This window comes from Ictalurus punctatus, chromosome 13 (assembly GCF_001660625.3).
Source record: "Ictalurus punctatus breed USDA103 chromosome 13, Coco_2.0, whole genome shotgun sequence".
NCBI classification, from domain to species: Eukaryota; Metazoa; Chordata; class Actinopteri; order Siluriformes; family Ictaluridae; genus Ictalurus; species Ictalurus punctatus.
The window spans coordinates 9,893,312-9,908,295 of NC_030428.2; the positions used below are offsets into that span (position 1 = coordinate 9,893,312).

At 40.0% G+C, this 14,984-nt stretch overlaps 1 protein-coding gene across 12 annotated transcripts in view; it reads left to right on the forward strand.

The window, feature by feature from the left end:
- The window catches only part of sun1a (Sad1 and UNC84 domain containing 1a), a 33,362-nt gene that overhangs the window by 114 nt on the left and 18,264 nt on the right, over positions 1-14,984 (forward strand). For 3 of the 12 annotated variants that reach the window (XM_017483422.3, XM_017483424.3, XM_047159488.2), the window contains exons 1-3: positions 3,699-3,999; positions 4,508-4,655; positions 12,930-13,127. In XM_017483422.3, the coding sequence (XP_017338911.1) occupies positions 4,576-4,655; positions 12,930-13,127 (278 nt within the window). In that variant the 5' untranslated portion in view covers positions 3,699-3,999; positions 4,508-4,575. Of the gene's footprint in view, positions 1-3,698; positions 4,000-4,507; positions 4,656-11,878; positions 12,049-12,607; positions 12,764-12,929; positions 13,128-14,984 lie in introns of those variants that run through there. The other 9 variants (XM_017483431.3, XM_047159489.2, XM_017483432.3 and 6 more) reach the window with 7 other exon arrangements.

A 14,984-nucleotide genomic window follows, 5' to 3' on the forward strand; every position in this document is an offset into this window, starting at 1 on the left:
ATGAATGAATGAACAAGTCAGCTGTACACTGGTTTAAAACTGCCGTATTTTGATGAAGATATATAAATATGATGTTTTGAAAGCACTTGGACTCAGTTAGCTGTGTGTCACTGCTGTTATCTATCTGGCTAACTCACCATTTATCACCAGCTAACTAGCTAACTTCCTAGCTTTAATTTTCTACTCAACCCCCCCGTAAGTGTTTGGATGGAAGTAAAATAATAAACGAGGAAGTCAGAGGCAACAACCATGACGAAAATATTTTTTAAAAATGACAACAAACAGGAGTTAAACCAAGAAGTAAACATAAATTGGGTCAGAGAAAAAAATAAAAAATAAAAGTCAGGAATTGATGGAACATTTTACCTAGAAGAAGTTAAATCCTTCTTTTTGCTGTTTGTGTTGATTTTTTATTTTATCTATAAAAACAAACCCAGCTCTGATTAATCTAATGTCTTAACCACAGGGGTGGCTGGTATAAATTTGCTAAGAAGGCTACAAGAGTTTAGGCCTAACTTACAGTTTAAGCTGATTTTAATTTTTTAAATTTTTTTTTTAATGAAACACGAACGCAGGATGAAATTGATGTGCACAGTTACATATCTGAGGATGTAGTAGTAAGGTTAGAAAACGGAACGCGTCCAGGGACGGGCAGTATTTCTCATGATTACGAGCTGTTGTATTTTGCATTTAAGTGGTAGGTTTTTGTTCGAGCGGGCTACACACCTGAACTGCTCTATGGGTAGTTATTCTCTGCAGCATCCAACGTTTCAGAGACACTATCTATATTGTAAACTGTTCATGAACAAGACAATGTGTTTCCCATTGTCTGCAAGTTTCCAGGGAAGAGATGATGATGATGAAGAAGAAAAAACGGCGGCTGTTAGTGCATATTTAGTAAGTGTATGAGATTTAACATACTCCCTGATGTCCTTTATTATTCGTCACACTTTTTACTAGTTGTCAGTCAGTTACAGTATATGTTATCTCACTGCTGCCTTTTTCATCTATTACCCTCTACTTGGGTGCACGGTGGCTTAGTGGTTAGCATGTTCGCCTCACAACTCCAGGGTTCGATTCCTGCCGGGGAAATTTCCTGTGAAAGGAAGTTTGCATGTTCCCCCCATGCTGTGGGGGTTTCCTCCAGGTACTCTGGTTTCCTCCCGCAGTCCAAAGACATGTTATGCAAGCTTATGGTAGGCTGATTGGCGTTTCTAACATGTGCCCTGAGCCAGGGTGTACCCGGCTGCTCCCTGGGACCCTGAAGAAGGAGTAAGGGTAATCAGGTAGAAGACTTGTTCATTTTTTAATTTATTTTTTTTCCACTTGATCAAGTTCCTTACTCCATTGCTTCTCATTATTTTTGTGTCTGACTACGATTCCCTAAAAACTTGATGGGCCATGATCTAATTCTGTTCATATTTAATGCATTATGATCTATTGTGATGATTAACACCAGTAGGCTCTGAAAGTAGAATATGTTTTATAAGAAAAAGACGAATTAACAGAAACTGCATGCATTTTTTAGGACAGTGTGATTAAATTAATTGTACTGATTAAAGTAGGTGGGTTTAAAAATATATATATTTTAGTATAGCCGTTTTTCAAATCTTTACACTCCATCAGCTTTTCTTTTTTCAGTATATTTATAGGGCCACGCTTGGCCTGCAGTCCTTGAGTTTGACATCTCTGTCGTAAATGATACAATAGCAACCTCTCTTTTTCTGCACTCGGACGTGACTAAGCTGAAAGCCCTTTGGTTGTGTAAACAGCTACTGATATAAACATGCTGTGTTGCTTCCTCTGCTGCAGCTATCAAACCCACAGCAAACCCCATTGCTGACCAGAATTAAACCAAACAAATATAAATTATTTTATTTATTTCTGCACACTGCCAAGCTAGTTAGACTTCTTATTTTTGGGAGGGGGAGGAATTTTAAAGGAGGTGATGGGGCTTGCTCTCTCTCTTACCTTATAATATTAATGACCATGTGACCGATACCGGCATCTCTTGTGTGCCACTGGATTGTTTGTGTGCTTTGTCTTCCAATATTCTCCGCAATTTCACTATTTGCCAATTCCCACCCACTTGCAAGCTCTCCCCATCATACAACAGCTACCAACCAGGGAAGGTGAAGACTAGCATGTGCTTCCTCAGACACGTGAAACCAGCCAACTGCATCTTTTCGAACTGCTGCTCATGCTGCATCACAGGGCAGCGTAACGCACTCTGAGGAAAGCGCTACCTGCCGTCATCCACGTACCTGAGCTCACAGACACCCGCGATTAGTTAGTGTCACTGTGATTGACAGAGGAGAGAGTATGCCAGCACTGCCACCAAGTTTTTCTCTCTTGGACTCCTGGATGGCTGTGGCATCATTGGGATTAGTGATGAAACACCTTTTCACCATAGAAAAGTAACACATTACTGTTGACTCTGGGCTGCCATGTTGTTGTGATGCCAGGCTTGATCTGTCACACAATTCGGGAAAGATGTTGCCCGATTTCCCAACTTGGAATTCGGATTCACAGGGCCATTTCCGTTGCGTTTGTTGATTTGGATTATTTGAGTTATGAGTACAATGGATTTCAGCATAACTTGTAATCTCCAGTTTGCTTGTTTTTGAATGGTTGTTAATACAGTGATACCATGAAACTTTGTATTTCTTTTCTTCTTTTTTTTTTTTGGCTAGGCTATCACATGGTGAAAATTTCAAACTGTAACACTACTGTATGATTTTTATTATGATGTATATTTTTTGTGCCTTTTTCTTAGTGCACTTTCTGATGGAGTTCCAGTATTTATAACGTGGACCATATGGCCAAAAATTTGTGGACACCTTGTTTTAGGTGATCATTTGCGTATCCGGGAAGCGACGATCCCTTCGGTTACGTGACTTGTTAGTATATCCCAGTAGTTGCATACTTTTTTTTTGCCGCACACAAAATTTATATACTTTTTTTTTTTTTTTTTTTTCTCCACAAAAAGCGTTCATATCTTTTAGCGCATAGTCTAGGAGAATTGGAACACAGCATACGTCTTCGTGGATCTCGCTTTGTGCACGGGTGCATTGTCAAGCTGCAAGGGGAAATCTTCGGGCTACAGCATCCAAAGGCATCCTATTATACAATTGTGTGCTTCCAACGTTTCCAGGTTTGGAGAAGAGGCACGTGTGGGTGTAACAGTCGAGTGTCCATTAGTAAAAAAAAAAAAATAGTATAGTATTTTTATTTTTCAGTTTTATTCGTATAGCGCTTTTAACAGCGGACATTGTCTCAAAGCAGCTTTACAGAAACGTATAAACACAGGATACAGATGTTAAGCGTGTGAATGTATCCCTATTGAGCAAGGAAAAACTCCCTAAGATGATATTAGGAAGAAACCAGACTCAGAAGAGAACCCATCCTCATCTGGATAGTGTGAAAGTAAAGGAAAGTTCATTATGGGTTAAAAATATCTTTTTTTAATTATTATTATTATTATTATTATTTAAACTGTTGTTCATCACAGTAAGTGTACATTGTGAGGTGTGTGTGTTGGTTGTCTGTAGTCTGTATGGAGTAGCAGTGGTGGACACTGACGTGAAATATGATCTGCGGGTTATTCTGGTGGTGTGTGTGTCCTGTGTGTGTTTGGTGTCTATTTAAGAGCCTCAGCTCGCTCCTCCTCTCCACCTCTCCTCCTCTCTGAGCTGCACAGAGGCCATATTGGTGTTGTTGGGATTCAGGCGCGAACAGAGCTGCTAGTTTTCTCCCACACAGCTTTACAGCAGGGTTTGTTCGCTTTATATACGCCCACCACGACACACCTAAACGTCGTGTGTGTGCGTGTGTCGCAGACTGCGAACAGGTGGCTTTCGAGCTGTAACCTATAGCAGGACGCGCTTTTTCTGTTGTTGCGCCGCGTTATTATTATTTATTTTTTTGTGTGGGGAGGAAAAATTACATAATAGTCGGAGGCGCTAAGCTCATGGCACTGCAGTGAATCGCTTCACAAAGGTACGTGTTTCTTCACACTGCCGCATCTATACCATTTTAGTTTCTAATCCCAAACAATGCACGTCCTAACCATTTGTAGTCTTTTGTACTCTGGAAAGCGGACTAGTAATGATCAGTGTGTCGTAGAATGGAAATTCACTCAGTCCCATCTGCTTGACCTTGTATCTTCTTTTATCATTCTTTATTATTTGCTGTTTTAATCTGAAATGATCTCAATCCATCATGTCTGCTCTGGATAACATTTCTTCTAATTTTAGTTCGGCCACATGCTTTTTAATTTCCCTCTGTGTAAGGGTTTTGGGACAGCTTTGGGATTGTAGGACAGAGCTGAGCTGAGCTGCTGGGAGTGCCTTGGCCTTATTCCCTGGCTCAGCGCAGAACATTGTCCACATGATCCTACAGCTAGATAATGTTAGTACTTAAGACATGAGGCAACCCAGAATGCAGTGTAGATGTGTGTTGAGATGTTGGTGGAGGTGTTTGTGTGACTGGGACGCTCTCTCTGCAGAAACACTGCGCTCTTTGCTGAGTAAACTCCATTGCCTTGACTCTTGCAGTCTGAGCTGAAAGGAGACCATGGTGTATTCTAAAGTGCACACACACACCACCGCTCAACAGCATGATGCAGACAACACGGGCTATACCTACTCTCTCAGGTGAGCGCGAGCTTCGAGACTGCTTTAGTTATCTATATATTCTTAAACTTTTTTTTTTTTGTTTAATGGCTATGCGAGACTTGATGGCTGGGAAAGGATTACTTCGGTCAACCCCGTCGAAAAAGAAATCCTTATTCGTTTGTATGTGCCCCGATATTGTTTTTGTTCCAGTTTGGTTTTGGACATATTGCCTAAACTGATGTTAAAACCAAAGCCAAATCACTAACCTAGCCTATTTAGAATCGGTCATTCCTGCTGGACAGAAATGGTTCATGTGTGCTCTTATTGTGGTTTTTTTTTTCATCTTCACATATTTGATGTTCTAATTAATGATTGCCTTATATTGATTTATATAATGCGAGCAAATCTCAAACAAAACAAGCACAAATGCAGCACAAACAAATGGTTTTATTTCATTTCTATTTGTAGCACGGCCCAATATCACGAAAGTGAATTTATTGTGAGATTAAAATACTTTTTATATTATTATTTTTATTATTAAGGTCTTATTTTACTAACAAGGTTTAGTATGGTTTTTTTAACAGCTTAACTTTTATAGATTTAAACTAGAATTTTGATTTTATTCCTCATTTTGTCATGTAGAATTGTTTTAATCCATTTTATTGTTACTAACACTCCATATAGTAGTTGCATGCTTTTGTCAAACTCTAAGTCAAAAATTCAAACCTAAAATATTAACAAAATTCTGCTAGCAATGAGAGCCCCCCCTTTTTTGTTGTTGTTTGTTTTCCATGTAGCTAATGTGGCTGCAAACTAAAATCGACTCCAAATATCTACAAACTGTCTCTGTTGTATTGACACACAATACAGATGTTTCTTTTATTTCTTTAAAAAAAAGAAAAAAACTATTTCATACATCAGTAATATTTTTAAAATCTTTCATTTTGTTGCAGTGAAAAATAATAATTTAAAAAACATATATACACTTGCCTTTATTCGGCTATGACTTCAAGGGGTTGTGTTTTTGTTTGTTTGGGTTTTTTTTGGGGGGGGGGCTCTTACTCTCATTTCATCTTGATTCTCTGCCGACCACAGGCTTACACATGCAAGCTCAGTTCTGTATTTGGTTTTCATGTGGTTGTATTCCAGCCAACTTTACAGCACATCTCATTTGCATCACATGTATTCAGCCAGTATGACCTGTTTTTTGTTTTAAAAGGTGTAAAAAATCTTGTATCAGGTGTTAAACATGGCGATAAGTGTAAACCCCCCCCCCCCCCCCCCCTTGCAGGATGTGCATTCCTAAAGAACTCTCATGTTGCGTCACATTTTCTGTTTCATAGCCTCTTCATAATGTGCATGAACAGGCATGACAGTGTAACTGTATGGTGCTTGTGGTATTCTTTTAAAAATCTGAATTTTGGGTGCGGTCCAAGTAAATGGCTTGAAGCTCTGAGCCCTTCATCAGTGTATAGACTTTTTCTTTCTTTTTTTTTATGGCCAAAAATCCAGCTTGCAGTAGTTAGTGTGATTTATGTTGGACATGGAGAGCCGATGAACTGAAATGAGAAATGTACTGTGCGTTCTGAAATTGTTCTTTCAATGGGTGTGTTCCTCTTTCAGGAAGTTATGGAAATAGTGTGTGTGTGTGTGTGTGTGTGTGTGTGTGTGTGTGTGTGTGTGTGTGGGGCACTGTTGCTTAGTGAACCGCTGTAGCATGTGTGTGTGACCAGTTGTCCAACTGAAATAAATTTTCACCGTCATCTCTGGTTCATTCAGAACAGCACTAGTTTGAAATGGAATTGTAATAGCACTTCCTAGTTCTGAGCCCAAAATATTTACTTGTAGTATTAAAAATGAAATAAACTGTTTATTAATTAGAACTGGCGTACAAATGCAAGTAAGCGTGGGTGTGAGAGAAAATAAGACTGACTGATTGACATGGGCTCTGTCTGTCTTGTTATTCAGGTCTGAAGAAGGACTTTTTTTCCCCTTTGTTTTATCTTACATGTTGCACACCCCAACTGGTATTAATGTCTTTTACAGTGAGTCAGAAAAGCCTGCAGGCTTCTTATCTGTCTGCTTAAATAAATACAATAAACATTTTTGGAAGGATGTAGTGTCTTCTTCATGGTATTTTTGGCATGCTGATGATTCTGCTGCAGGAGAACAAGACCGCTAAGAGATGGCTTATTTTCTAAATCATAAACTAAATACCTCAGTCGATAAAATGAAACCTGAACGCAGGATCTTTTGTACAAAAGTTTTTGCTTCAACTGTTTATTCAGAAATGGTCCTTTTTTTTCTTTCTTTTTCTTTTTTTTTTTTTTTGTAAAGCGCACACTAAAGAAGATCTGAATCTGCCTTGCTGTTTTGCTTCATCATTGAAAACCTGGCTGCCGTCCTCAAGTACAGCGCGTTAGTGCTGACGTGCATTCTTGCTGATTAGGTTTTCTGGATTGGGTTGGACGACCTGCTGCTACGCTATCAGCTTCTGGCATATTTGTTCACACCCACCCTTCAGCATGCGCTTCATCCAAACGTCTCTCAGTGCTGTGATGTCGTCATGTGAAGCAGGATCCGGAAATTTTGCAGTGCTACACTGATTGATGATGTAAAACGGACCGCTCCCAAGCTCCACCTTATTTTGGGCGGCTGTGGCTCAGGTGGTAGAGCGGGTTGTCCACTAATTGTAGGTTGGCGGTTCGATTCCCGGCCCACATGACTCCACATGCCGAAGTGTCCCTGAGCAAGACGCTGAACTTCGAGTTGTTCCTCATGGCAAGTAAGCGCCTTGCATGGCAGCTCTGCTACCATTGGTGTGTGAATGAGACACGGTGTAACGTGCTTTAGAAACACTATATAAGTGCAGACCGTTTACCAGACCATATTTTCTTCATCTTCCGATCACTGCACTGTCGCTGTCCTCTATTACCCCGCGTTATCAGCACTTGCATTTCCCATGGACGTACACTATGTAGACAAAAGTTTGTGGACACCTGACCACAAACGCATACTGTATGCGATTCTTCCCCAGACTGTTGCTACAAAGTTGAAAGCATTCAGTTGTACAGGATTCCTTTTGTATGCTGTAGGATTTCTTCAGGTTCCCTTCAGTGGAACTAAGCAGCCAAAACCTGTTCCCGCATGACTGTCAGTGTGCTCAAAGCGCGATCCATAAAGACATGAAGTGTGCTTGCGCACATACTTGCGCGCTATTCTGCTTCGTTTTGTAGTATAAATAGTGCGAGTAGTGTGTTGACACTGAAAATTCCATTAAGAAGAATTGCGCCTCAAGTTTCCAGATAATGCGTGCATTCTACTGAAAAAAAACGAATGAGGAATGCTGGACACTTCCTGCACTTAGGTCACAGCATTTCTTACGTAGCGGTAGAGGGGAGGGGCTAACAGGCGCTGATGTCAGCACAAATCTGCTCAGAATCAAAAAAAGGGCATTTTCGTTGGCTCTGGGTATTCTGCTAAAACTAGTGGCATCGCATTACGTGCGTTTGACGTCATGTGTCATCGACTGAGAAACGCATTATATTTCCCAGATTGTTTAATACCATGTGTTCGCTGCACTAGAATTTTATTTCGGTCTTAGCTGGTGGGGGTTCTTATATTTGTGCTGAGAGGTGCAGAGTTGGGTCTAATTATTTTTTGTTGGTTGAAGTAATTGTTGTTGTTTTTTTATCATTATTATCTTTAACATTACCAATCCTTCTTGTATATACCGAAAGGCTATACTCCGATTCTACCCAAAGTCTTTCCTGTTCCTTAACACTGAGTACTTGAGGTAGCCAGCTTAACTCCATGACTCCGATCTCCATTTTTAGAAACTTGACCTAGATACTAACCAACCCTGCATGGAGCTAAGGATCAGTCAGATAGCAGTCAGATAGCAGTCAGATCGGTCACTCAAAAGGTAAACAACAAAAGACGTCCAAGTCTTGGTTTTTTGACTAGATAACGGTGTTGTGTATATTATACTGTTCAAGTTTGGCTGGTTAACAGATGACACCAGAACCATGTAAAATACCTGGCTCCATTTTCCAACAGCATCAAATCCTCTCTGTCTTTCGAGCACCGTTCTTTTTATTCGTCTGTTTTGTAACACAAGCTGTCAGCGATTTTGAAACGAAAACCTTTTGGTCCAGTCATTTCAAGCATTGCTTTAATAAGATGTCAAGGGTTCACTCGGCTCTAAACATCCTAATCCAGCCGGATAGTGTATGGATGTATTTTTTAGTTGATGAATACCTAGACATTTCCTTTTTTATAGCCTGTTTCTGAATGATCATAGCCAGGATATAACAGGATATAGACAGTTTATCAGAAGCTGTTTTTTTTTTTTTGTTTGTTTGTTTGTTTTTAAAAAACAGTGGGGGGAGAGAAAAGAAAATTGCTTTCAGCAGCTTTAATGTAATGCTGCATTTGATTTGAAACTTTTAACTTGACATTTCCAACCTCTGACTAGGGGGGAAAAACCAAAGAAAACCCCCCTTCAACTTGTCCCAAGTGAAACCAAAGAAAACCCCCCTTCAGCTTGTCCCAAATGAAACCAAAGAAAACCCCCCTTCAACTTGTCCCAAGTGAAACCAAAGAAAACCCCCCTTCAACTAATCCCAAGTGAAACCAAAACAAAGTAGCACTTCTTTACTTTTAAATGAGAGATGCTGTGTATGCGAGTATTGTTTTCGAGCAGTCAACATTCAGTAGGTTTACATGGACAACATTAATCCGATGTTAACCCGATTAAGACGATACTCTGATTAAAAAACTAGCATGTAAACAGCAATTTTTTTATTACCTTAATCCGATTAAAGTCATACTCGAAGTAAACACAAATGGAATTAAGACGTGTGGAGTATTCCTGTTTGAGTCGCATTATCGAGGTGTATTACAGACATGTACACACCTTAATCACACTATTAACGTTGTGAGTTTTCACCGTATTTTGCGACGTGACACGATCACACACGGCAGTGTTTGACGGCAAACGAGAGAGCACGGCTGCGTCCCAAACCACGTACTTGCCTCCTATATAGTAGGCGAGATACATGTATTGCATAGTAGGTGAGATGCATGTATCTCGGTTACTATATAGTAGGTAAGTATGTGGTTTCGGACTCGGCCCACAGCTTCAATCAGTCGTCTATGTGCAGGTATAGCATGACTAATAATTAACTGCACTTGAAGCGTTCGTAAAATTACAAATGAACACTATATAGTACCATAACAAAGACTAACTGTTTGTCGATACATGAACTTCTGGAGGGAGTCGGACGGCGTGGCGCGGGGACGTAATGATGTGTGCCGTTAATCAAACTATGTTCAATAACATGTAAAACGGGAACATGAAAGGAGTATTCTAAAAGCCACTCATGTAAACACCTTAATCACAATATTGTCTTACTCAGAATAAGGTCCATGATTAGATTACTGCTGTCCATGTAAACGTAGTCACGTTGTAGCTTGAAATCGAAAATGGAGTCCTTCAGAGTTGAGACGAATGCAATCTAACGTGAGAGAAGAGAATCAGGAAAAGGAAGCAAGGAAGGCGGATAAAGGAATATCCTGAGTCACCTAAGCTGCGTCGTTAAATGCTGAGGCTTTTTGTTGTTTCGTGTGCAGAGCATGTCTTCCTGTCCTGTTCCTATAAAATGCATTATTTTGGCTTTCAATAATAAGAAATATCCCCTACATGTCGTTTCTACTTTGGGAGCTCTCAAATGTTTTTTGTTTTGTTTTTGTTTCCCCCTCATTTAAATAAAATTTGCATTTTGGTTAAGTTCAGTTATGGCCTTGGGGAGAGGTTGTAGGACAGAGAGAGGGAGGGAGAGAAATAACATAACAAATCAGCCATAGCATAACAGAAACTCCTCCTGTGTGACACAGCAGAAAAGTGTTCCTTGAACCCCAACATCCCTGGAGTCCACGAGATTGGTTGTGCTGTCTGAGTGGGAGGGATGGCATTACTCTCCGAACTTTAGCCGTTCATGAGCATCCGTGAGCTCATGCATGCAGAAGACGGCAGTTAGCACTTTCCTCGTGTTGAACAGATCGACAGATTGTTAAAGCTTATTCCCTCCAGGATTTTTGCGATCGCAGAAATGATCACAAAATCGAGCAAACTCCGCAATATTCTAAGGAGCTTGCAATATTGCAAAATTACCGCAGGTTTAGGCCAAGACGCGACACCATCGCGACGTGCATTCATCCAAAACCCTCTTCGATTCACGTGTCGGACATGAGTACAGCTAAAAGGTCTCATTTAACAGCAAACATCACCTCGAAACAGTTTCAAGCAATTGCAGTTTTGCCAATTCAATTAGTTTTCTGCAAAAAAAACAAACAAAAAAAACACAAACTCGGCAAGTTGCAGTGCAAATTTTGGGGAAAAAATCCTTCAAAATTCCGTACAGACTGTATAATTAATACTAGTTTAGTTTCGAGCTCAAGTTTGAAATTCATATTTAAAATAAATAAATAAATAACATTTAGAGTCCGACTCCGAGACACGCGCGCACACACCCAGCAACAACCAGAATCTTGTTAATCACGACTCGACCACACCTGGTTCCTCCTCTGGAGTTACTCCAAAACCCTGTAAGAAACACCTCCTGTAAATGTTAGCACTCTTGAATTAGCCTAATTTTTGCATGTTGTCCATTATGTAGATGAATTAATTTTCATACGCCAGGGACTGCACGGCTGTTGTGTAGCTGTCCATCAGTAAACCGAAATACTGTTCAACCAATAGCTGGGGACTAGGAACGTAGGTGAAAACTCGTGCACCATTGGTTGAATGATTTTTGCAAAATATCAGTTAACATCATTCTCGCCGAGCTGAGCACTCGTATGTTGGTCAGTTTTATATGACCTATGCACTGGTTAAGTTGATCACTGCTCTCTGAAGCATTACTTCTTATAAGAACTGTATTACTGAGTTTTTTGAAAAGACACTTCGGTTAATATAATGTGAAGCAATGCTTATTTAAAGGCATGTTTTTCTACACAGATCGAAAAATAAGGGGGTGTTTTATCTGCATAACGTACAGTCCTGAAAATCTAGCTTCGTATTGTTCATCTAGTACTCTGGTGTTTTTGTATTTTTAGAAAAGAAGGCCAAGGTGGCACTGAGCAATAAAGAAAAGCAGAAACGCAGGACTCTGGATGGAGGGAGGGAGGGAGGGAGTCGTATGAGTCAGTGAGTGGCTTCAGTGCTTCCAGCAGGAAGTGGAGTAAGCCTTGATGTCCCTCCCTCAGAGTTCGCCCAGATCTGCTGACTAGCTGTACGTTTGTGCGTCCGCGAGTCCGCGTAGGTGGTAACGTGTGTCCACTGGGATTTCTCCATGGCATGAGCGTTGACGACAGGTGGAATTTGGAGAGCTGGGGCTGGACTGTGCTGTGTGTATTGCCCTACTTTCAGGTTTAACTCCAACACTTTCTATTCTTATTTTCTCCTCTCCGTGTGGACGTGTGAACCGTGTGCATTTGAGGTCATGTTCTCGATTAGCTCTGAGCGCTTGTGTTGCACAACTATAAACCTTTGAGGCTGTGTCAAGGTCATCCTGCAACATTAAGTGAAGTTGTAGTTCATATCGGTGCATGCCAGCTGCCTGAGTTTCAGCTGTCTAGGCAAATGTAGCAGGCCTGTTGCAATCAGAACGGCTCCAAAGTTCAGGAGCATGAACGCTCGAATTGTTTCCAGAGAAATGGCAGTTGGTGGTTTTATGTTTTTTTTTTTGTTTTGTTTTTTTTTTTTCTTTCTCCTTCTCTTTCTCAGAGAAGAAAAACCGCCGCATTGGAAACATTTAGTCGACTAGAAACCCTGGTCAGGGGCAGAATGTGGAAACATCCCACCCCTCTTTTTTTTTGTGCTTTAACGTGTGGCTGAGATTTGTTATTCGGATGGGCGGTGCTTCCTTCTGTGTTTAGCGCCGAGTGTGTTTCCTTGTCGTCGGGTCTTCCTGTGCTGGTATACAGCCGTAACCTTTCTACACAACCTTTTTTTTTATTTTTTTTTTATTTTGGAGAGATTGTTATTTTTAGTGTCCTACTCCTCCATTCCAGTATCCTCACATGCACGTGGCGTGGTTTTAAGCCGAGGCAGGAAAGACGAATGCTGCCATTTTCTTTATTTGGTATGAAGAACGAAAAAAGGCAGAGACAAATCGGTTTATTTGCCGTTTGAGCTCCAAAGATACTCTGTAGTGTTTAGTAGATTGTAGTCCATGATGCTTTCTTTTTTGTTTTCCGATTGTCTTTGTGTTGCAATGAATAATAATATCATCACCGTGTGTCCCTCAGCTCCAGCTACTCTTCGTCTGCTCTGGAGTACGAGAGGGAGCACAAACTCGCTCCTGTTTTCGAGTCGCCCAGGATGTCGCGACGCAGCCTGCGCCTGCACACCAACTCCGCTCACTACGGAGACGACAGCCTGCTGGACTCCTCGGTCAACCGCGGCGCTTCCTACAGTACCGAAAGCCGGGTTCACCGGGAGAGCAAGTGAGACAGCTTTACTACTAATCAGGATAATCTAGATTTACATTAGCGGTGACTGGAGACTAGTCAGTTCCAACGTGAGCGCACAACCCAAAGATTTATTATTCGGACACAGTGACAGGATGATTGAACAAATGGAATTGTTATTTTTTAAATTTTTGACCTGTCCTGACTTGACTGTCAATTAAAATGCAATAAATGAGCAATTTCTGGTCGATCTTTGCTCTATGCGCTCAACAACTCATCTAGTTACTTCCGATTACTTTCTGCTATTTGTGTCTTAACCTCTATAGTGGTCTCTGTTGATGTTCTGCATACAGTTTACAAAGTTTAGTGTTTGTTTTCGTTTATAGTGACAGCCTGACAGACCCAGTTTGCTCATTATGTCCCATGCTTATACTTGATTTAGTGATGTAGGCGCTGTCATTTTATAAAAGTGAGCAGTAAAGATTTAAATTGCATCAAGTCTCCAAAGTGTGGCTTTTGCACCATAATTATAGTCTAAAAATATCACAAGGGTTTCATGATATTACATTTAATGGTTGTGCTTGTTTATATTAAAAAAAGAGTCATAGGCTTACTCCTGTTGATGTCAACGTGGATAAGAAATGTCAGTGGGCATTTGATGTTTTATATCATTTAAAAAAAAAATTTTCCTACTTAAAACAGGTATGTAATGAGCATTTTCCAATCTTCACGTTTATATTGGCAGTGTGTGAGCTATATCTATATCACCAGCTTGGTGAACTGCTTCCTCTTCCATTTTGCCCTATATGGAAGCCAATTTCCTCCATGTAAAAAAGAGAAAAATTGCATACCATATTTTTGTCTGCCTTATTTTTGGCGGCAGGAGCAATATGTCAACAAATTTTGACTTCTCCAAATTTAGACTTATCCCAAAAGTTTGACTTCTCGGAACTCTGGATTATCTCAATTTTAACCTATTATCTCAAAATTCTGATGTGTTATATTTCTCTGAATTCTGACTTATTTTAAAGGTTGTTTTTTATTATTTAATCAAGTCTGATGTATTATCACAAAATTTGACTCATCTCGAAATTCAGACTTATCATCTAATAATTCTGACTTCTGAAAATATTAATGAATTAGAATTAATATTATTAATTATATAATATTTGACTTATTATTTAAGTTTTTTTTTCTTTTTTTCTTCTTGCTCCTTTATTATTGCAAATTAGCTTGGACTATATCGAATGCTTGGCCAAAATATACCAAAATAAAGATTTATGTTGGATTTTTAAATATTTGTAACAGCCAAATCTTCTTTTTAAACACAATTTTGGGATTTGGTTCAAAGGAGCTAGCCCCTCTTGCATAGAAAACATGTGTTTAACAACGTTCAGTATTTTTTTTTTGATGCATCGTTTTAACTGCTATTTATGTTGGCTTTCAAATGCACTTGCCTACAAAAGCTGGCTGATAAGGTTATCCGCTTTGAGATGTGCATTAGATAAGCGTGAGAGGGCTATGCAGGTAGTGAAAATATTCTTCTCTATCATATGTCAAAAGGTTTAAGATGATGATAAGTCAGACATTTCAGATAATAAGTCGGTATTTTGAGAAGTGGGAATTTTGAGATTAAAAGTCAGAATTATGGCATTCTTAAGAAAACCAAATGTTATGCAATTTTTAACTTTTCCCCTCATGGTTTACTTGAGGAGCAGCACCATTTGCTGTGTTCCCTCCGCCGGCTTCCTGTAGCTGCCCACATCAGATTTAAAACGCTGATGCTTGCCTACAAAGTCAAAAATGGACCTTCGTCCGCCTACCTTAAGACACTTATCACTCCCCACGCTGCAACATGCTCCCTCTGAGCCTCTAGCACAACTCGACTGGACC